Source organism: Nerophis lumbriciformis, linkage group LG04, assembly GCF_033978685.3.
Source record: "Nerophis lumbriciformis linkage group LG04, RoL_Nlum_v2.1, whole genome shotgun sequence".
Lineage (NCBI taxonomy): Eukaryota > Metazoa > Chordata > Actinopteri > Syngnathiformes > Syngnathidae > Nerophis > Nerophis lumbriciformis.
In genome coordinates this window covers 37,945,335-37,968,637 of record NC_084551.2, presented here as the reverse complement: position 1 = coordinate 37,968,637, position 23,303 = coordinate 37,945,335, and the positions used below count along the sequence as shown (strand labels likewise).

The window sequence follows — 23,303 nt, the reverse complement described above, 5'->3', positions numbered from 1 at the left end:
TGTGTGTGTGTGTGTGTGTGTGTGTGTGTGTGTGTGTGTGTGTGTGTGTGTGTGTGTGTGTGTGTGTGTGTGTGTGTGTGTGTAAATAAACCCAATGTGTGAGGAGCTAATCCAAAAGTGTTTGTGTGTGTATGTGCACGTGTGCGTGCGCGCGTGTGTGTGATATATTCTACGTGACAGCAGGAGCTCTGTAGCATAATCTAAAAATGAGTGTGGTATTATCATACTGCAGAATGCATTCACCTGAACAAATTGTCAAGGTAAAAGCCAAGAATGGATTTTAGTTTGGGAGTGTGTGTGTGAGGAAAGAGAGAGAGATGGGAGGGATGGTGATGCACAATGCTCGGCTATTTCCAAACTCCCGAATCCCTCCTTTGCCTTTTCGACGCAGACAGGCAGACAAAGCGCAGCTCCCTAACATGCACACGCACACACCTGCCAAGCGTGAATAAAGGGAGGATTATAGTGTGTCAGAAAAAGGAAATGGGAAAAGAGTGGCATGAATCCCTGAGTGAATCAGCACAGCTATAATGACAGACACGCAGTTTTACATAAATAAGCACGCGCGCGTACAAAGCAGAGGTAATTGTTATTTTCCGTGGCAAGGGGTGGGCCTCGAACGCATCGCGGTTGCTCGAAATGTAATCAATCTCACTGCCAACTAAAAATATTTCAAAGCGGCAAACAAATGGGGTAAATACTGTATAATAACTTGTACACACATGCAGGGCCGCCCCTGGCTAGATTGGGGACCTAGACAATTTTATTTTGAGCCCCCGCACCCACCCTCGTGAAAAAGCTTTTTTATGCATCTTCTTCCACTTCTCCGAGGTCAGGTTGCGGGGGCAGCCACCTAAGCAGAGAAGCCCAGACGTCTCTCTTCGCAACCACTTTGTCGAGCTTTTTTGCCTGGGGATCCCGAGCTATTCCCAAGCCAGCTGGGAGACATATTCTTCCCAATGTGTCCTAGGTCTTCCTCGTGGCCTCCTACCGGTCGGACATGCCATAAACACCTCCCCACGAAGACATCCAGGGAGCATCCTGACCAGATGCTCTATCCACCTCATCTGGCTTCTCTTGATGGGGAGGACCAGCGGCTTAACTCTGAGCTCCTCCTCGCGAATGACAGAGCTTCTCACCGTGGAGTTTACAGTTACGGTAGCACAATTAGCCCCGAACGGGCTAACATCACCGCTATAATGTGTTACACGTCTGATTCGCCCAGCGACTCTCTGTCGGAGTATCAGCGCTGGGGTCCAGTGCACCACAGTTTTGTATTGTCGCTCGGTCCTTCGGCGGAGTGCTTTGGAAGCTACCGGACCGCTCGTCTTCCCTGCCCGGACTGTTTACAACGGGGGCGGGAGCGAGCAGGCGGGCGAGCGAGGGAGGCAGGGAGGGAGGGAGGAAGAGCATGTGCGGGTGTCGTGGAAAAGAGGCAAAATGTTTCTCTGCTTGCATCACGCAAGTGACGTCAATGCATACTTGCCAACCTTGAGACCTCCGAATTCGGGTGATGGGGGCGGGGGGGGTTTGAGGTATGTGTGGGGGGGTTGAGGTGGGCGGGGTTGGGAGGAGGCGGGGTTGGGAGTAAAGGGGGGGGGGGGGGGGTTGTAGCCCGGAAGAGTTAGGGCTGCAAAGGATTCTGGGTATTTGTCTGTTGTGTTTATGTTGTGTTACGGTACGGATGTTCTCCCGAAATGGGTTTGTCATTCTTGTTTGGTGTGGGTTCACAGTGTGGCGCATATTTGTAGCAGTGTTAAAAAATAAATAAAATAAAATATGACCACCCTCAGTGTGACATGTATGGCTGTTCCTCAAGTATGTCTTGCAATAACTTGCATGTGACTGCAGAAGCCGCATACAACATGTGTCTGGACCGGCACTCTACTACTATGGAGACAAAGATGATGCGGTGACAGTTTCTAGAGGACACTAAACGCATTGCCATCATGGAACACCTTCGATATTGTCGATGGCCTTATACCACACCAGAGCCTTATACCGTGGTTGGTGAATTCCTTCTGCCCTGCACACAACGCTGTCAAGCGCCATTCATTTAAAACTCCCGGGCCGTACTAACATTAAACTTTCATATTAAGGGAGGGGCCGCAAAATAACGTCTCGCGGGCCGCAATTGGCCCGCGGGCCGCATGTTTGAGACCCCTGCTCTACGTCATCCCCCACAGCGGTATGACATTCCATATCCCAAGAGCTAGCTTCTGTAGCTGAGGATTGAACAGCCAAGGGCCCTGCCTTCAGCTGCCACCAAGCTCACAAAGTATCCGACCTCTATACCCCTTCTTATGACACTCGGCCACAAGGCGCTCACCATCGAGCCACACCTCCAGGCCTGGCTCCAGAAGGGGGCCCCTGTGATCCCCGTTTGGGCGGGGAATTCTGGATCCACGTATGTGTCTTTTCATAGAGGTCTTTGATCTGCTCTTTGTCTGGTCCCTCGCCAAGGACCGTTTTGCCTTGGGAGACCCTACCAGGGGGAATAGAAGCCCCCAGACATTGTAGCTCCTAAGGTCATTGGGACACTCAAACGATAAGCTCATACCACGATAAGCTGAGAGAGGAACTTTTTTATTCATGTGGAATTTTATGCTTTTTATATGAAATTTTTATTTAATTTGATACATGGTTTTTAGTGGAATTATTAAATAATTTATGTTTCTTAGTGAAGACTAAATGTACTATATTTAAAACATAAATTTGCCTATTTTCTTGAAATGGCCACCCGGGACTTAATCCCAATATAACTATTTTCAAGCGCAATACTCACACTTCACACCACTGAGCATATAGAAAATATTTTGTGGACATGTCCCAGTATATTTTTTCAGTGACATAGCAGGAAGAGGCTAGGAATATGTTTGTGATACAATTTCAACGTCTTGTCATTCATTAATTGCCATTTTAACTGTGCCTATTCAACAGATCACGAATCAGAATTGATGTAGTATGTATTTATGTCTTCTGTACTACCTACCTTATTTATGAAATGTCTCGTTTATCACAACAAATCTGCAAGGAGCAGGCATCTAGCACTACCTCCAGACTGATATCTCTCCAGGGATTATCCGTAGACATCTGGCAAAAAGAGAGAGAAGCGGCAGATCAGCTGGTCCCCAACAGCCTATTTAAAAGCTAGAGTAAATAGATGAGTTGGTGAGTTTTAAGGTGTGATTTATATGCTTTTACCGAGGTGGCATCTCTAACTGTTGCCAGTAGGGCATTCCGGTGTACTGGAGCCCGAATAAGAAACACTCTGTAGCCTGCAGACTATGTTTGGGCTCTGGGAGTCACAAAAAGGCTGGTGTTCTTTTCAAGATTCAAGATGATTTATTGTCAATTCTTAACATGCACAAGACACATAAGAACTGAAAAGTATATTTTCGGCACAGTCCCACTAAGAGCAGACATACATTACAGGGAGACAAGACAAGACCGCCGACGGCGCAGCCATTTTTACAGCGCTCCTTAAAATAAAAGTGAGAAAAAGGTGATATTGGGAAAGGGGGGAGAGTAAAAAAATATCAGTCAAAGGCTGGATCCGCAAGAGGGGGTCCAGACTGAGTCCAGACTGAGTCCAAGGGAAAAAACCTCATTTGCAATGCAAACATAAACACGTTACATTTAGTCACAACAAACTCGCAACAGAGGGAGGGGAGTTGGAGCAAACAAGCGGTGGTGAAGGCGGTGGTTGGGGAAGGGGCGGGTGCGTGCGTGTATGCCCAATCAACTTGGGTGTGATGTTGAAGTGTTTTTGTGGAATGGGGCCGATCTCAAAATTCGACACCAGGTGCTTGTTGAGAAAAAGGGAAGTCAAAAGCGTCCATCGTTGAGGTGTCCTCGGGGTTGTTTTTCAGAGCAGCCTGTTCCTGATAACACAGCGTCAAGGCCATTTGAACATAGGTTCCTAAAAGTAATGTAGGGGTATACAATACCAACAAAGGGCGACTTATATATGGGGTCTACAAAGTTACAACTAGCAGATCATGTGATATGATTTAAACTAACACACTCAGTAATGACCGTAATATAAGACAATATTTTTGTACCTAGAAATAAATCTTACAAAGAAAGGTTGTCTTATATACGAGGTCACTAGATTTACACATGCCAACCAGCGGATCATGTGATATAATTTAGATCAGGGGTAGAGAACCAGATGTGGCTCTTTTGATGACTGCATCTGGCTCTCAGATAAATCTTAGCTGACATTGCTTAACACGATAAGTAATGAATAATTCCGCTGGTAATCACAGTGTTAAAAATAACCACGTATCAACCAGATTACAAAGCCATCAGCAAAACCATGCAGCACCAGAAGTCGCATTAATGGTAAGATAAGAGACATATCATACTCTAAAAATGTTGGTCTTACTTAAAAATGCACGCATTTAGTTGTATTCATTGTTAAAAAACATTATACGGCTCTCACGGAAATACATTTTAAAATATTTGGCTTTCATGGCTCTCTCAGCCAAAAAGGTTCCCGACCCCTGATTTAGATCAACACTCTCATAGAGATATTACAGCATTGACCCAAATATAAAACTTTCCTGGAAAAAAATCTGACAAATGTTATATTCAGGGTCTCCAGATTTACATATGCAAACCAGCCAAATGTTGAAGGAAAAACAAAGGCCCAAAAAATAAGTTTTAGTAAAATTGTTGTTGTCGACAGCTAAGATTTATTTTCAATCCTTCTGGATTTCGCTAATTTATTTCAGGTCACTTCCTTAAAATGTAAATGTTCTCGTTATAAAACATGGAAAGTTTTGTGCTTTTAAACTTTGCATTGCAGCATTAATTTCAGCTCGCCCAACCGATGTTTTTTAGTAACACTCAAAGCTTCAACTCTAAAGTTGTGACAAGCAGAAGACGCCCTGAAAAGATGATCATTATTATGTCCTCCATCATCTCTACTGTGTCTGCATTCGACTATTCACCCGTTTATTTGCTCCCAAGCTGAGCACTGACGGAAAGCTGCTTTCGTCTAGCCTGAATGGAGTTAATTGTGTTACATGTTTTAGAGCGCAACATCTGCGAGCACCAAGTGCGGTTTTGAAAGAAGGCCGCCTACAGCCTCCCTGAAACTAATCTCTCCCTCACCCTTCCCTTAATGTGTGTTTGCTGCAGAGGCTGAAGGAACTCAAGCAGCGGGAGTTTGCTCGCAACGTAGCCTCAAAGTCATGGAAGGACCAACGCAAGCAGGAGAAGGCTCTCAGACGCCTGCACCAGCAGGCACAGCTGCAGCAGGAGAGGCAGCGGTGAGTGTGTTAATGTTTGTGGCCGTGTGTGTGTGTGTGTGTGTGTGTGTGTGTGTGTGTATAAAATAAGATCAGGAGTCCGCCGAGGTTGGAGTGCGTCACATCCAGTCAATGTTTCTTAGATTTGATGGATGCATCCACAGATGTGGAAGCACTCAGTTGGCCTCCAGGGGCCACAGGTGAAGTAAATAGAACATGAAGATACTCTTACTTACAAAGAGGGGAAAAAAATATCAGAAATGACAAGAAAGAGTCATATTTCACAAGGAAGTTATATTTCAGGTTAAGTTACAAGCTGATAATGGCCATAAACAAAAAAAAATAGCCCCCGCCATTAATGGCGTGATTTACTGAGATCCAAATAACTGCAAACTATAAAATTGAGTGTGCTATTAGTGTTGCGGGTGATTTACTAAGTCTAAGTAAGTAAGTAAGTATCCATCCATCCATTTTCTACCGCTTGTCCCTTTCGGGGTCGTGGGGGGTGCTGGAGCTTATCTCAGCTGCATCCGGGCGGACAAGTCGCCACCTCATCACAGGGCCAACACAGATAGACAGACAACATTCACACTCCCATTCACACACTAGGGCCCATTTAGTGTTGCCGATCAACCTATCCCCAGGTGCATGTCTTTGGAGGTGGGAGGAAGCCGGAGTACCCGGAGGGAACCCACGCAGTCACTTAGACTTAGACTTAGACTTCCTTTTTATTGTCATTCAAATTTGAACTTTACAGCACAGATAAGAACGGAATTTCGTTACATAAGCTCATGGTAGTGCATGATAAAAAAGCAATAAGGTGCATATATAAATAAATAAATATATATAAATAATATATAAATATAAATATAAAATAAATAAATATATATAAATATATATAAATAAATAAATACATTACTGTACAGATAAATGTATTGCACTTTTTCACATGCGTCCACGTTTATGGATGTATGTTGCATTGTCTGTTTTATTCCAGCGAGTTAATCCATTTTGGAGGGAGTTGAGGGGATAATTTAATTATGATGCGTTCAAAAGTCTTACGGCTTGAGGGAAGAAGCTGTTACAGAACCTGGAGGTTCTGCTTCGGAGGCTGCGGAACCTCTTTCTAGAGTCCAGCAGTGAAAACAGTCCTTGGTGGGGGTGGGAGGAGTCTTTGCAGATTTTCTGAGCCCTGGTCAGGCAGCGGCTTTTTGCGATCTCCTGGATAGGAGGAAGAGGAGTCCTGATGATCTTTTCCGCCGTCCTCACCACTCTCTGGAGAGACTTACAGTCTGAGGCATTGCAGGCTCCAGTCCAGACAAAGATTCTGTTGGTCAGCAGGCTCTCCATAGTGCCTCTGTAGAATGTGCTGAGAATGGGGGGAGGGAGCTGTGCTCTTTTCATCCGACGCAAAAAGTGCATGCGCTGCTGAGCTCTTTTTACAAGAGCTCCGGTGTGTAGGGACCAGGTTATATTGTCAGTTATCTGCACCCCCAGGAACTTGGAGCTGCTTACTATCTCCACTGTATGTAGAGTGGAGCGTGGCTGGACTGGTGCTTCCTGAAGTCAACGATGATCTCCTTGGTCTTGTTGACATTCAGGACCAGGTTGTTGGTTCTGCACCAGTCAACCAGATGTTTCACCTCCTCCCTGTAGTCCATGTCATTGTTGTCACGGATGAGGCCCACTACTGTCGTGTCGTCCGCATACTTCACAACATGCAAACTCCACACAGAAAGATCCCGAGTCCGGGATTGAACTCAGGACCTTCGTATTATGAGGCACACGCACTAACCCCTGTGTGAGTAAATTTTATTTATAAAGCACTTATCACAGAAAAAAATCACAAAGCGCTATACTAAACATAGGTGAAATAAAATCAAAACAACAGGACCAACATCAGAAAAAGGATACAAAGTGGATTTAAAAAAAAAGATAATTAAAAGGTGCATTAACTAAAAGTTTTACTAAAAAGAGAAGTTTTCAAATGTTTCTTAAAAATGTCAACACAGTCAAGACTGGTGCAAGTTGTTCCAGAGTCTGGGAGCTTATAGCCTGGAATGTCAGGTCTCCACAGGTTTTAAATTGAGTTTTTGGGATCTTTAGAAGACCGGAGGCTACGCCCTGAGGAGTAGGGGCATAACAAGTCAGTGATGTACTAAGGGCCCCCACCATGCTACGCACATTATCGTAATTGATAACAAGTGCAAAAATGGTGCAGACGGCCCTATTTAAATTAGGTTTTTGTGTGTACCATTATTTTTGGACTGTAAGGCGCACTTAATATATTTTCATTTTCTCAAAAATCGACAGTGCACCTTATGACTCGGTGCTCCTAATATATGGATTAATTCTAGTTGTGCTTACCGACCTTGAAGCAATTTTATTTGGTACATGTTTTAATGTTAAACCTGGCGTATACTCCCGCGGAAGCTTGCATAGGCAACGCCGTCGTTCCCCCTCCCGCTGTGTAGCCGCCTGCACCTCCCAATCCCAAATCCTAGATTCACGTCGCTGGCAATGCAGAACGCAGAGCTGTGATTGGTCAGTGTTTGCCAAGGAGGGTCCCTAAACACAGGCGCAGACTCTGTGCTTGAAATGCACAAATAATTGTATGTAATAAAACAACAGCGATTGAACAATTGCATGATGCCGAATGCAGCTGAGATAGGCTCCAGCACCCCCCGCGACCCCAAAAGGGACAAGCGGTAGAAAATGGATGGATGGATGATGACAACTGATATTGTGCACTTAATATCTCGATGCACTCTAAAATAAATAACTGAATGTGTTGTTTTTGCTTTTTGTGTTGTTGTTGCGTCCAGAAAATGTCACAAAGTACGGCACTCTTTTTGACTTTTATTACCAATCTTGTGCTAACAGGTTTAATTCCGACACATATTCTCTCTCATGCACACGCGTCTTCTTCTCTCACACAGACACAGTACTCTGAACATGACTATAGGGATAAACACCAGCATGCCGTTTGCTAAAAATAGTTACCTAACAGTTTTATTTACCTGATAGCACTCTCTTGTCCCATGTCCCAAACGGCAAATAGCGTTGCAAATAATAATAGCGTCCTCTGCCGCGACTCGTTCAGAAGTTACACGTCCATCTTCCCAAAGGTATTTTCCTCTGGTTTATAAGTAAAATGTCCATTGAAAGTAATCTGATGATTGTGAATGATTAGTCCCAGTATAGGCACAGATGTTGACGTTGTCGCTTCACAGGAAGGAAATAGAGTATCTCGTCAACAACAGCTGCAGTTGTTCCTTCTGGAGACACTGCCCCTTGGAGTTTTGGAAGAGAGTTACAAGTCTGGTAGTAGACTCGCTAAGGAAGTGCTAAAAATTACCGGTACAACAAAGATGACGGGGAGAAGACTGTGTCGAAGTGGAGGCACATGAATATGATTCCCCACAAAACTTACTGGGAAAATGTTTATTGACTACAGCGATGTAGTCAATAAGCTTCTTTAGTCAATAAGCTTCTTTTTCAATATCCTCTTGTTGTGGGGTAGTGGCTCGTACATGCACATGCATCCTCCGCTATCGCCATTTCTAATAAAAAGTAGCTCTAACTTACCGTATTTTCCAGACCATACGGCGCACCGGATTATAAGGTGCACTGCCAATGAATGGTCTATTTTTGATCGTTTTTCATATATAAAGCACACCTGATTATAGGGCGCATTAAAAGGAGTCATATTATTGTTATTTTTTTCTAAATGTAAAACACTTCCTTGTAGTCTACATAACATGTAATGGTGGTTCTTTGGTCAAAATGTTGCATAGATTATGTTTTACAAATCATCTTCAAGCCACTTTCTGACAGTCGCTTCCGGATGCGCCGTTTTGTGGGCGGTCTTATTTACGTGGCTCACCTTCGGCAGCGTCTTCTCCGCGTCATCTTTGTTGTAGTGGTGTAGCGTGCAATGGCGGGAGTGGAAGAAGTGTCAAAAGATGGAGCTAACTGTTTTAATGACATTCAGACTTCACTTAAACAAATAACAGAGCCTCCTCATCCGGAAACAACAACACCAGAAATGTGTCCCGTGAAAAACCGTCCGACCCGAACTCTAATAACTAAAGTTCCTTGGGTGAATAATGTAAACTCACTATACCAGTATGTTTTAGCGCTTTCATGGCGAGTTTACTGACAGATATAAGTAAGAACTTTACACTGCTTTATATTAGAAATAGCAACAGCGGAGGATGAATGTCCCATAACAAGAAGATAGAGAAAAAGAAAGAAGCTTACTACAGTGTCATCACGGACTACAAAGGCGGACGCGTGCAATTTTTCAGGATTTATGCAGATACCAATTACAGATCAGCAGGTACCAGGTAAGAAAAGTTGCTTTTGCATAAAATTGCAAAACAAAATGCTAGATAATATGTCTTACCTTATACACACACCATAATAATACCCGTATGTTGAAGTACATCAAACGGTGCAGCCTACACTTATCTCTTATGTTTGACTGCCATCTACTGGTCACACTTATTACGCCATGTACCAAATAAAATAGCTTCGAGGTGGGCAAGCGCAACCAAATGTATTCCCTACATTAGGCGCACCGGGTTATAAAGGCGCACTGTCGAGTTTTGAGAAAAAAAAATGATTTTAAGTGCGCCTTATAGTCCGGAAAATACGGTATATTCGTCAGTAGACGCCATATGGAAGCGCTAAAAGCTACAATACGGCTGATGGGGAAAAGATGCAATCAAAATGGAGACATGTAAATCAGACCGCCCACAAATCTTCGCATCTTGAAGAAATGGTCAAAAAGCGGCTTGAAGATGGTCTGTAAAACATCATTTATGCAAAATGTTGACCGAAGAACCACCATTACATGTTATGTAAACCACAAGAAAGTGTTTTAAATGTAGAAAAAAAATCATAACATGAACCCTTTAAGTCATTCATGTGCTCAATGATGGAATTTATGGACAGACATTATGTCAAATTTTTTTTTTTCTAACTGAAATATGTTGATTGTCAACACGAGTACAGAAGATTATCTCTCTCCATCATTTGTCATTGCAGCCTTTGCAGCAATCCCCTCCTTCTGGTGCTGCCGTTTGTGCATAACTTTGCCAGTTTGCACGCACATTGCAAAGCACATTTGCATCTTCCTCCCCCCAGTATTGTTTGGCGTCCTGACAATCATTGTATACTCTGCATACGGACATGCTAAAAGGATTGCTCTCGCTATGTTGCTCATGTAAGAAACACATCCTTTATGTATGAGCTTAGTAGGTCAGCTTTGCCTATGCTATCAAGTTTGCATAGGCTTTAATTAGGGTTGTCAAAAAAAAAAATGCATTACCTCGTGGGATTAACCACAAAAAATATTGTAGTAATCATGTATGTATATGCAGATGAATCATGCTATTAATTTTTACTGTGCATGCTACTTTACCTTAACCGCAGATGGTTACCTAGAAGGCGGCGCGTGTTGTCATACGGTCAGTGATGAGGTCAATGCATACGTCAGTTTAAAGATGAGTGATTAATTACAGTCATATTTAGCACGTTATGTTTTTTTCCATCCATCCATTTTCTACCACTTGTCCCTCTGGGGATCGCGGGTGGTGCTGGAGCCTATATCGAGTTAATACAATTTTTAATCTCTAACATTACTGTCGCTCCATGTGCAAAACAGCCTGTAAATTGCCTCAAACCTCTTCTTGTGCTTGACTGTCAGCAACAACACTACCGTCATGCGGCACAAAGATAATGTGTGACAGCTCACACTCTTTCACAAGACTGATGGAGACATTTAATGTAATACATTTAAATGAAAATACCACAAGTTGAGGGCTTTTCTCTGCATTTTAAGTGAGATTAAAAAAATAAAAAATAGATTAAACACATTAACTAATCAGAATTAATCTTTTATTTAATTACTTGACAACACTAATTAATAGCGGTGCTCCAAAAAAGCGACTCACATCCAAATTGTGATTTTTACTTATCATATTCTAGACCAATGCATAATTTTAAAGAATGGATTTTAAAACAATTAAAATATGTATGTGTTGATTGGCAACACTAAATTGGCCCTAGCGTGTGAATGTGAGTGTGAATGTTGTCTATCTGTGAGGTGGCGACTTGTCCAGGGTGTACACCGCCTTCCGCCTGAATGCAGCTGAGATATGCGGCAGCACCCCCACGACCCCAAAAGGACAAGCGGTAGATAATGGATGGATGGTTTTACAAAATATTTTTTTAAGAATAAAATTTTTGATCAAAAAAAACTTTTTTGTATATTGTTATTATTAGTAGAAGTAGTAGTAGTAGTAGTGGTATTATTATTTTAATTGCTATCATTGATACTGTTGCTTTTATGTTTTTTCTTCCTTTTTTTTTTTTTTTTTAGTATTGTATTTAATAAATATTGTTAAAGTTAAAGTGCCAATGATTGTCACACACACACTAGGTGTGGCGAAATTATTCTCTGCATTTGACCCATCACCCTTGATCACCCCCTGGGAGGCGAGGGGAGCAGTGAGCAGCAGCGGTGGCTACGCCCGGGAATCATTTTGGTGATTTAACCCCCAATTCCAACCCTTGATGCTGAGTGCCAAGCATAAGTATCTCTTCTCAATTGCTTTGTAAATTCCTAACCCAAGTATTGTGAAGATGGGATTGGGTTAGAGTTGGGGTCACTCTATCTTCTTTTATTAGATTGATTAACATTCTGTATTTTTTGCAAATAAAACAAAAATGTAAAAAAAAAAATGAAAGACATGTTTAGGCCAACACTGCTTGTACGAGTCATACTTCAGCAGTCAAGAGAAGCTTTTCTAACGTGTAACCCTAAAAATATTGTATTAGAATTTATATACTAAATAATATATTACGAAAATCATGTTGAATACAAAAAACAAAATCAAAATAATGAATCCCTGCTCTGTATTAACTAGGGACCACTAATCTAAAGGCATCACTACTGTATTTGCAATACCAAAGAATAAACAGCAAAAATAACCACAGAGAAAAAGTTTGGAATTGCGACTAACTCTCGTTAGTCGCTTAGAACAATGTGTGGGTTTAAAAGGCACCCTTGAAAATGGTTCAAGTCATATCTCACAAACAGAACTTTTTTTAAATTCAAATTGATGATTCGGCTTCAGCCTATGCTCCTTTGTCCTGTGGTGTCCCTCAGGGTTCAGTCCTAGGACCAGTCCTGTTTTCAGTGTACATGCTGCCCGTTCAACACATTTTAAAAAAACATACTATATAATATCATCTTTATGCGGATGATACGCAAATCTATGTCCCTTTAAAGAAAAAAAGTGACACATATTTAAAATAACTTTTAAATTGTCTTGAGGACATAAAAGCATGGTTGGTAGTAAACTTTCTGAACTTAAATTAGAACAAGACAGAAATGATTTTATTTAACTCAAAAGTAAAACAGAATGCTCACCCCAATGACCTGAGCCCCCTGATGCCTTATTTAAAACCCACAGTCACATTCTTGGTTTTAAGTTTGACAATGATTTTATATTAGAACATCAAATTAACTCCATTTTACGATCTAGTTTTTATCATCTAAGACTTTTAGCAAAAATGTGATCAGTTTTATCTTTTAACGAATCTAAGCGGGTAATCCATGCTTTTATTTCATCACGTTTGGACTACTGCAACTCCCTCTACATTGGAATGAAGCAGGCCTCAATTGTTCGATTGCAGTTAGTCCAAAATGCTGATGCTCACATTTTAACTGGCACTTAAAAACATGAACACATTACACCCATTTTAGAATTCCTTCCCTGGCTCCCAGTTCATTTCAGAATTCATTTTAAAATATTTTTGTTTGTTTTTAAATCTCTTAACGGATTAGCGCCACAACATATGTCAAACCTTTAAAAAATGTACACCCCCACAAGGTCTCTGAGGTCAACTGATCAGTTTCTTCTTGTCGTCCCAAAAAACAGTTTAATATCCATAGGTGATTGTGCATTTTCTGTTGTGGCTTTAAAACTATGGAACAATATCCCTATTAGTATTCGGTCGGCTGCCTCTTTAATGAGTTTTAAATCACGTCCTAAAACCTATTTTTACTTTTTGGCTTTTAAACCAGCATGAGAGTTGTGTGATTTTAGTCAATTTTATTTTCTCTGATATATTTTATGTATTTATTTGTTTTTTATAGTTAAATGTTTTATATTACTGACTCTGCTAGTATGTATGTCTCAACTTCTGTGCAGCACTTTGTGAAACCTATATTGTTTTTTGAAACGTGCTACATAAATAAAGTGGATTGGATTGGATTAGTTCTAGAACATCTTTTCAACATGTACTATAGCAATTTATCCTACCAAATTAACTCTAATACCTCTAATAACCTAATACTATACCTTCTAATTACTGACCCTATTCACAGAGTGAGTAAATAGGTTTGTCTTAAGAAAAAGTTGTCGTTTTTCTGCGTGAATAAACAGAAACAAAGTGAATATGTTCTGTCTCATCTGTCATTGCAGAATCCAAGGAAGGACATACGAGCTAAAAAGTGCTGTGAGGCTGGTTAGCCAGCAGCTGCAGCATCATAAGCATCAAGACAGAGGCATGGAACACAAAGCCTGCAGCCCAGCGGACAAATGTGAAGCATTCAAACACACACAGAGGCCCCCAGCCAAACAAGGCAGTACATCTCTACTGAGCCACCAACGAGTAAATCCTTGCCGGCCTCCCTCCCAAATACCGCTGGCCGCTCCAACTGAGTCTCGGCTAATCACTCATCCAGAGTCCAATACAGACCGTCCTGCAGTGAATCAGCAGCCCCTTGCGGGATGCCAGCTGCCTTTGGAGGGGCGGGGGCGAGCCGGAGGCAGGCGTGGGGTGTCCTTCTGTTTCTCGCGTAGGGGTCCTCGGCTGGAGCCCTCCGCCTCCGTCTTCTCTGACCAGGAAGAGGAGGAGAGAGAGAGGAGGGAGCTAATGAAACAGCGGATCAAGGGAATACTAGAGGATCTAGACAGGGAAATTGATAGTGTTGGACAAAGCAAAATGGGAGCTAAAGAAGGCACTGAAATAAGGGACACGGTGAAGGATAATCACAGTAATGATGGGAGTCGTGCTGATAAGCAGGAATTAGGAGTCGGTGAAAGTGTGCACACGTCCGTCTTAAGTAAAGATGGCGCCACCTGTGTTCCATGGCCTGTCGGTTTACTTAAATTCACCAAGTCTCAGCCGTGCATCTCTTACAGCTGCAACCCAAACTGTATTAAGTTAGCCCAAACACCGACAGAAGAAGAACATACACAAAATCTGCATCAACCGGATGCATCAAACTCATGCGAGTCTGCTATTCTTACACCTGACACTCATTACTGTTTACAAAAAGAGGAAAGGCTTACACGCGAAGCGAAAGAAGCTGAGGAGAATGTAAAAGAAGAAGCACACCTGTTTGTTGAGAACAAAAAGCTTTCATCGTTGGGGGAAGGATCAGAAGGAGCGTCACACATGCTAAGTATAGAGCATCGTGTGAAGGCAGCCTCCTTTCCATTTGACCCCACTCGTAGTGACAGCTCTAACACAAAAACTCAGACTCCTCCGGGAGACAGATTAGTAGGCGCAACAGGGATCGGGGAGAGAGCCATCACAGCCCTAAGCTGTAAATTAGAATCTGTCACCAAGCTTGACACACACGGGATATGCATCAGACCGTCCAGGTGTGAGAACGAGAGTGAGACCATGTCGGAGCGTGCCAGCGCCCCTCATTTACACGGGTGTATCGTACGCAAAAAGAGCAAAAGTAAAAGCATCATAAAGAAGCTAGGGAAGAGAAAGAGGGGGGCAAAGGACACAAATAGGCAACAATCAGTAAGGTGTAAAGTAAGGAGTGTAGTCTCTGCGGTCTTCAATGGCAGTGACAGACGAGCAGAGACTGGAGGGAGGTGTGGGGAGGAAAGGGAGGTTTGGTTGGAAAGAGGAAGGGTATGGAGAGCTGGGAGCAGCTGTCTCCCGGGGAGATCTGAGACCGAGCCAGTTTACGTGTCTGTTAGTAATAGGAGGCCTCACAGGAGCCACAGCTTGGGATCGCAGCGCCTGGCAAGTGGAGACCAAGGTGAACGCCGCCACGTCTTCCCCCAGCTCTCCAGAGGTACGCCTGGCGTGGAGTGGGAGGCGGCTCTCCGGAGATCTCACTGCTCTTTACACTCTTTCTCCCCAGGATGCAACTCAAAGCTGTTTTGGGAATCAGGTCACCATAGCAACCCCAGGAGTTTCATTGACTGCAGTTACCCTGACAACAGCTGTGGTAGCAGCCCGCAAAGAAAGAGAAAACTCCTCCACGGGGACAGAACATTCATTCACAGTAACCGAAATAGTTGGGGACGCTTTGAAGAGACAGACAGGGGAAGGCAGGTTGGTTCCAAAGACAGAGATTTGTTCTCAGACTCAGAACAGTGGGAGTGTCATGGGGAGGAGTCTAGATGGGGATGGAGAAACAGAGCTTTTGGGTGGGATTGGGGCAACAGGGCCAGCCCAAGTCCAAGCAGCAAGCACAGGACAGGCAGGAGGTTAAGCACAGAAGACATGGATTGGGATAGGTGGACATTAGGCAGCAGTGACAGCTGGGAAGACAGGCGGATACGCAGGTCCACCTCAGGCTCCAGGACAGGACCTGACAGCAGATGGAGCCCCAGCTGTAAGTGGGGGTCTTCCCGCTCCCACTTTAGGTACTTTTCCAGTCCTGAATGTTGGACAAGCAGGCGGACATACAGCCCAGATAAAAAGTCCAGTCACAGTTCCCGCTCCTGCAGCCCATGTAGCAGCATCAACGTCTCTGAGCTGAGCTGGGACTGGAGCAAGAGCAGCACATGCTCAGAAATGACTTGTGGGATGTCCCCCGTCTCATCCCAGTTACCAAAGAAGGCAAGGATGCGCAGTGGCTCCGAATCTCCCTCCCAAAACTCAGTATCAGCTCTGATCCTAGATCCCAACACCCACCACAGTGACAGCAATATGTCCCAGTTTGAAGACAATCATGGTGGAAGTTCTGTCTCCGTGACCACAGACACAATCATCCCATGCCAAAGTGATCCTGTACCCCAGAAACCAATAAAGACTTTGCTTCTCCCCCTCATTGGGAAACTCCCTGCAATCCAGAGAAAGGCTCGAAGGACAAGAGAACAGTTGGAGAGGAGTCAGGAAAAGGATTGCGAGGACTTGTTAAATCAGAAATTGGACATTGGACATCCTATTGGCTTGGCAAGCAGTATGCCAAATATGTGTGCAGTGGAGATCAGGACTGAAGGCAAGGACACGGGTAGAGAGCCCGCTACGCCAATCAGCTTCACTGCAGAGGAGATGGACAAGTACCGCCTCTTGCAGGAGCAAGCTAGAGAGCACATGCAGAAAGTTCTGGAACAAAGCGAGGAGAAGGCAGAGGTTCACGTGAACTTGACATGCACCACCCAGGTGAACGACAGTGGGACTTCAGAGGAAAGGTGCATACCTGCATCCTCCCTCAAGCTTCCACAGAATCATCATCACTCGATACAAACAGGTCTGGTCCTCCAAGAGAGGCTCCTGCACATGAACCCACAGGAGGACTTGATCCAGCATTTAGCTGTGGGTGTCCCCAACCTTCCCCACCTTGCATTGACTCCGCCTTTAGCCAGCCTCCATCATTTTCTTTTGCAGCACGCCAACTTCTCAAATGCAACCTCCCCTTCTGACATCCACCCAGCTCAGCTCACTCACTCCCTGGGCTTCCCTCATCACCTTCAGCCTTCTGCCTTCCCGCTCTCTTCACTGTTTCCCTCCATCCTTCTTGCTCATCACCCCATCCCTCTCCTCCCTCCTCTTCCTCCTCCTCCAGCGGCCGCCTTTCCCGCAAACCATCTCTCCACACTTGTGCCGCAGCCTTTCATGGACAGAGCATGGCCACTGAGGTTCCAACAGAAAGCCTTGTGACGTCCACATTAGACATCTGTAACAACGAAGAGCATGCTTTTGGTAATGGAGCTATGTTGTCAGAATCCACACACGCAGAAAGCCCGCCTGTTGACGGTTTTCAATTCAAAATATGTTTCATTCATTAATCCCCTGCTGCGCCGTGACACAAAATGACTTTGATCATTTGCTTATTTGATGATTCGAGCTCATAATAAAGAGAATGGTGCACCTGCTATTCAAAGACAAGCTGGGCTCGCGTCCTTTCTTTCTTTATGACCAACTGCCTTTTGAAGTGCAGCCTCCGTGCCTCCAATAAAGTGCCGACAACAATGGAAACATTGCAACTCTCGCCTTTCATACCAGTGACCCGAGCCAACTTTCAACCAACATAAATAAATAAAGTCTTCCAATCAGCCGTAATGACGGCAACAACTACTGGAAACGCGACTCAACCCGTTCACATGAGAAATTAGTCTCAATTAAATGTGCTTGGTAGTTAGAAAAGGTGGCCTTTTGGGGCGATACAAATAAAATAAATGTACTGTAATTAAATTGTCATGCATGGACCTGTTTTGTTTTTTTTAAATATTAAATTTTAAAGCAGGCGTGTCAAACGTAAGGCCCGAGGGCCGGATCAGGCCAGCGAACAGGTTTTATCCGTCCCACGGGATGAGTTTGCTAAGTATAAAAATGTACCTGAAATTTTTGAATGAAAGAAACTGCTGTTCTAAATGTGTCCACTAGATGTCGCAATAGAAGTTTTTTTGTATCTTTGTAGATGATGCTACCCACATGTTAGTACATCAGTCGAGGAAAATGATCAAACTACATAAATAATCCTGTAATTTGATTTTGATGTAATTTTTTTAATCTTGATTGAAAATTAACACCAATGAGTTGAATGATGAACATTATGACATAATTCATTCAAAAAATATACCGTATTTTTCGGACTATAAGTCGCAGTTTTTTTCATAGTTTGGCCGGGGGTGCGACTTATACTCAGGAGCAATTTATGTGTGAAATTATTAACACATTACCGTAAAATATCAAATAATATTATTTAGCTCATTCACGTAAGAGACTCGACGTATAAGATTTCATGGGATTTAGCGATTAGGAGTGACAGATTGTTTGGTAAACGTATAGCATGTTCTATATGTTATAGTTATTTGAATGACTCTTACCATAATATGTTACGTTAACATACCAGGCACGTTCTCAGTTGGTTATTTATGCCTCATATAACGTACATTTATTCAGCCTGTTGTTCACTATTCTTCCTTTTTTTTAAATTGCCTTTCAAATGTCTATTCTTGGTGTTGGGTTTTATCAAGTACATTTCCCCAAAAAATGCGACTTATACTCCAGTGCGACTTATATATGTTTTTTTCCTTCTTTATTATGCATTTTCGGCCGGTGCGACTTATACTCCGGTGCGACTTATACTACGAAAAATACGGTAAATAACGACAAATAAATTATTAACCGCAGCATGAGAATTGTGATTTGTACAATTTCAGAATGAGCTTGTTCTATTTTTTAACAAAGAAAACAATTTAAAGTTGTCTTTATTTTTAAGTTATCGTGCTGTGATTTTACCAGTTCAGCCAACTTGGGAGTAGATTTTTCTCCATGTGGCCCCCAATCTAAAATGAGTTTGACACCCCTGTTTTAAGGCAAATTATTCTCATGTTTTACATCAAAACAATTAATTAGGAATTTAAAATAAACATCATTTTCATTAAGGTTGCAACAATGAATCAATTGGAAAAAAGCTTTGGTTAATAGTTTAATTAGTGTAACTAAAACAATATTTAGACAGCATGGAGTGCCCAGAACTTTAATAATGCGCATATAGTTTCCGCACGGCCACTGTAAAAGAGCGCACATGAGAGTGGTGGTATGTGGGTGCCTAATCTGTGGGGCAGCAAACATTGGAGGGTGTTTTTTATTTGTTATTAATGCAAACATGTTAAAAGTACAATTCAAATGTTAATGATGTGCGTTTATATGAAGAAAAAAAAATGAATAAAGATTATGGCAAGCAGAAAAATCTTAGTTTTTTTCAACTTTTTTACCCTAAAATCTGACTACACGATTAATCGAACAAACTAATCAATAAAATACTCGATGACAGAAATAATCGATAGCGTCAGCTCTAATATTTATTTTGTATGAAACAACTCTAAATATAACATGACCTTTGTTTTTCCAGAGAGGGAAATATATATTTAAGTAGGGCTGTCCCATTTGCCCAGTTAAGGTGTGTGATTAATCACAAAATATAAACGCAGATTAATCCCGCAATTGATTTTGAGCCCACATGCTCCTTTACCTGAAAGAAAGAGTGAGGCGATTCTGACGTGTCAAATTACACCCTGACGGGACTTTACATAAAAGCAAGATCATTTGGTCTTGGGTTCAATCCCGGGCTCGGGATCTTTCTGTGTGGAGTTTGCATGTTCTCCCCGTGACTGCGTGGGTTCCCTCCGGGTACTCCGGCTTCCTCCCACCTCCAAAGACATGCACCTGGGGATAAGTTGATTGGCATCACTAAATTGGCCCTAGTGTGTGAATGTGAGTGTGAATGTTGTCTGTCTATCTGTGTTGGCCCTGCGATGAGGTGGCGACTTGTCCAGGGTGTACCCCGCCTTCCGCCCGATTGTAGCTGAGATAGGCTCCAGCGCCCCCCGCGACCCCAAAGGGAATAAGAGGTAGAAAATGGATGGATGGGCATTTGCATAAATTGCAGCGATTAATTGTCTTATTGCAGCACAACAACTTTAAAATAGCATCTAAAAAGGAAAACATGTCTTTGAGGCATCTGCTCGCAAGAAGACTACTAGAACATCGACAAGAAGAAGTGGACAACAAACAACACTGGTGGACTATGCGACATTGCTGTCTACAAAAGTACCACAAAATAAATTAAGCAATGCTTTTGTAGCAACTGTAATTAATCATGATTAATCCAATTCAAGTGGGATTAATCTGATTTTAAAAAAAATACCATTTGACGGCACAAATTTTAAGATAAAATCAAAGACAAAAAAAAACTAACTGACTAATATTTTTATTTCAAATCATGTTTTCAATATCTGCGAAATATCAACTAGTAGTTTGGCAGTTCCTGTTGGTAATGCCAGTAAATGCTGTTTTATATTTGGATCGTAGAGTAATTGGCTCGATTACATAAATAATCACATATATGTATTATATAATAATTATTATCATCATAATACCAAGAATAACGTGGTCCATGTACAAACCTCGTTTCCATGAGTTGGGAAATGGTGTTGGATGTAAATATAAACGGAATACAATGATTTACAAATCATTTTCAACCCATATTCAGTTGAATATGCTACAAAGACAACATATTTGATGTTCAAACTGATAAACTTTGGCAAATAATCATTAACTTTAGAAATAGATGCCAGCAACATGTGACAAAGAAGTTGGGAAAGGTGGCAATAAATACTGATAAAGTTGAGGAATGCTCATCAAACACTTATTTGGAACATCCCACAGGTGAACAGGCAAATTGGGAACAGGTGGGTGCCATGATTGGGTATAAAAGTAGATTCCATGAAATGCTCAGTCATTCACAAACAAGGATGGGGCGAGGGTCACCACTTTGTCAACAAATGCGTGAGCAAAATGTTGAACAGTTTAAGAAAAAACGTTCTCAACCAGCTATTGCAAGGAATTTAGGGATTTCACCATCTACGGTCCGTAATATCATCAAAAAGTTCAGAGAATCTGGAGAAATCACTGCACGTAAGCAGCTAAGCCCGTGACCTTGTACTGCATCAACAAGCGACATCAGTGTGTAAAGGATATCACCACATGGGCTCAGGAACACTTCAGAAACCCACTGTCAGTAACTACAGTTTGTTGCTACATCTGTAAGTGTAAGTTAAAACTCTCCTATGCAAGGCAAAAAATGTTTATCAACAACACCCAGAAACGCCGTCAGCTTCGCTGGGCCTGAGCTCATCTAAGATGGACTGATACAAAGTGGAAAAGTGTTCTGTGGTCTGACGAGTCCACATTTCAAATTGTTTTTGGAAACTGTGGACGTCGTGTCCTCCGGACCAAAGAGGAAAAGAACCATCCGGATTATTATAGGCGCAAAGTTGAAAAGCCAGCATCTGTGATGGTATGGGGGTGTATTAGTGCCCAAGACATGGGCAACTTACACATCTGTGAAGGCGCCATTAATGCTGAAAGGTACATACAGGTTTTGGAGCAACATATGTTGCCATCCAAGCAACGTTACCATGGACGCCCCTGCTTATTTCAGCAAGACAATGCCAAGCCACGTGTTACATCAACGTTTCTTCATAGTAAAAGAGTGCGGGTACTAGACTGGCCTGCCTGTAGTCCAAACCTGTCTCCCATTGAAAATGTGTGGCGTATTATGAAGCCTAAAACACCACAACGGAGACCCCCGGACTGTTGAACAACTTAAGCTGTACATCAAGCAAGAATGGGAAAGAATTCCACCTGAGGAGCTTAAAAAATGTGTCTCCTCAGTTCCCAAACATTTACTGAGTGTTGTTAAAAGGAAAGGCCATGTAACACAGTGGTGTACATGCCCTTTCCCAACTACTTTGGCACGTGTTGCAGCCATGAAATTCTAAGTTAATTATTATTTGCAAAAAAAGAATAAAGTTTATGAGTTCGAACAACAAATATCTTGTCTTTGTAGTGCATTCAATTGAATATGGGTTGAAAAGGATTTGCAAATCATTGTATTCCGTTTATATTTACATCTAACACAATTTCCCAACTCATATGGAAACGGGGTTTGTATACATCATATATTATACATCCATCCATCCATTTTCTACCGCTTATTCCCTTTGGGGTCGCGGGGGGCGCTGGAGCCTATCTCAGCTACAATCGGGCGGAAGGCGGGGTACACCCTGGACAAGTCGCCACCTCATCGCAGGGCCAACACAGATAGACAGACAACATTCACACTCACATTCACACACTAGGGCCAATTTAGTGTTGCCAATCAACCTATCCCCAGGTGCATGTCTTTGGAGGTGGGAGGAAGCCGGAGTACCCGGATGGAACCCACGCAGTCACGGGGAGAACATGCAAACTCCACACAGAAAGATCCCGAGCCCGGGATTGAACCCAGGACTACTCAGGACCTTCATATTGTGAGGCAGATGCACTAACCCCTCTTCCACCGTGCTGCCCATATATTATACATTATTAGTAAAATTCATCACAACAATATTGCATTTTTTAATGTTATATACTGTATAATACCATTGTTATATAATGATACAAACTTTTGGATTACTGTATTAGTATTATCATTAGTAGTATAGCAGTAGTACTGTATTAAAAAAATGACAAGCATTTATAAAATATTTTACTATTATTAGAGGCTGAGCCTTGGCAAATATTTATGTTTTTGGTCATCTGTCAAGTGCAGTATGAAATCTTTTTTTTTTTTAATAGTTAATCAATCCAACAAAATAATACACAATAATACCATAGTAATACAATTCCAATTCCAAAACCAAACCCGGCCCAGCAACATTCAGAATAGCAATCAACAGAGCAATTGAGAGGACACACAAACATGACACAAAACAATCCAAAAGTAGTCAAACAAAAAATAATTATGTCAACAGTGGTATCAATATTAATAATAATTCCAACATAGCAGTGATTAGGAATCCCTCATTGACATTATCATCACAGCCATTTATTAAAAAAAATAAAAACATTTAAAAAAATGAACTATAGTGTCACAGTGGTTTTCTGGTCATTTGTCAAGTGCAGTATAAAATATTTCAAACAAATTCTGAATTATCATGAGAACATGTTTGTATACTGTACTTTATACAACTTCAAGTATTTGAATACGCGGCACCACGACACTAGTTTTTAAATATTCACACAGTGACCAATCCTGGGTTCGAATAATGACAAACAACAACAAAAAAAAGCCCTCCCTTGACTTTGAAAACAGCATACAACTGAAGTGACATCCATACGCCACACATACCATAGTTTCCTACATGTTGTTATGAAAGTTAGTGAGGTAGATGTGTGCTGTTAAAAAAAATGGGAAAATGTTACTTTCATGCTTTTTCA

General features: G+C 42.2%; 1 protein-coding gene across 2 annotated transcripts in view; it reads left to right on the top strand.

Moving 5' to 3' along the window:
• znf804b (zinc finger protein 804B) overlaps positions 1–17,400 on the top strand; it is a 140,370-nt gene extending 122,970 nt beyond the window's left edge. Inside the window, exons 4-6 of one of the 2 annotated variants that reach the window (XM_061954632.2) lie at positions 5,149–5,279; positions 13,757–15,375; positions 15,445–17,400. In XM_061954632.2, the coding sequence (XP_061810616.2) occupies positions 5,149–5,279; positions 13,757–15,375; positions 15,445–17,192 (3,498 nt within the window). In that variant the 3' untranslated portion in view covers positions 17,193–17,400. Of the gene's footprint in view, positions 1–5,148; positions 5,280–13,756 lie in introns of both variants that reach the window. The other variant, XM_061954624.2, reaches the window with a different exon arrangement.
• Positions 17,401–23,303: the final 5,903 nt, after the last annotated feature.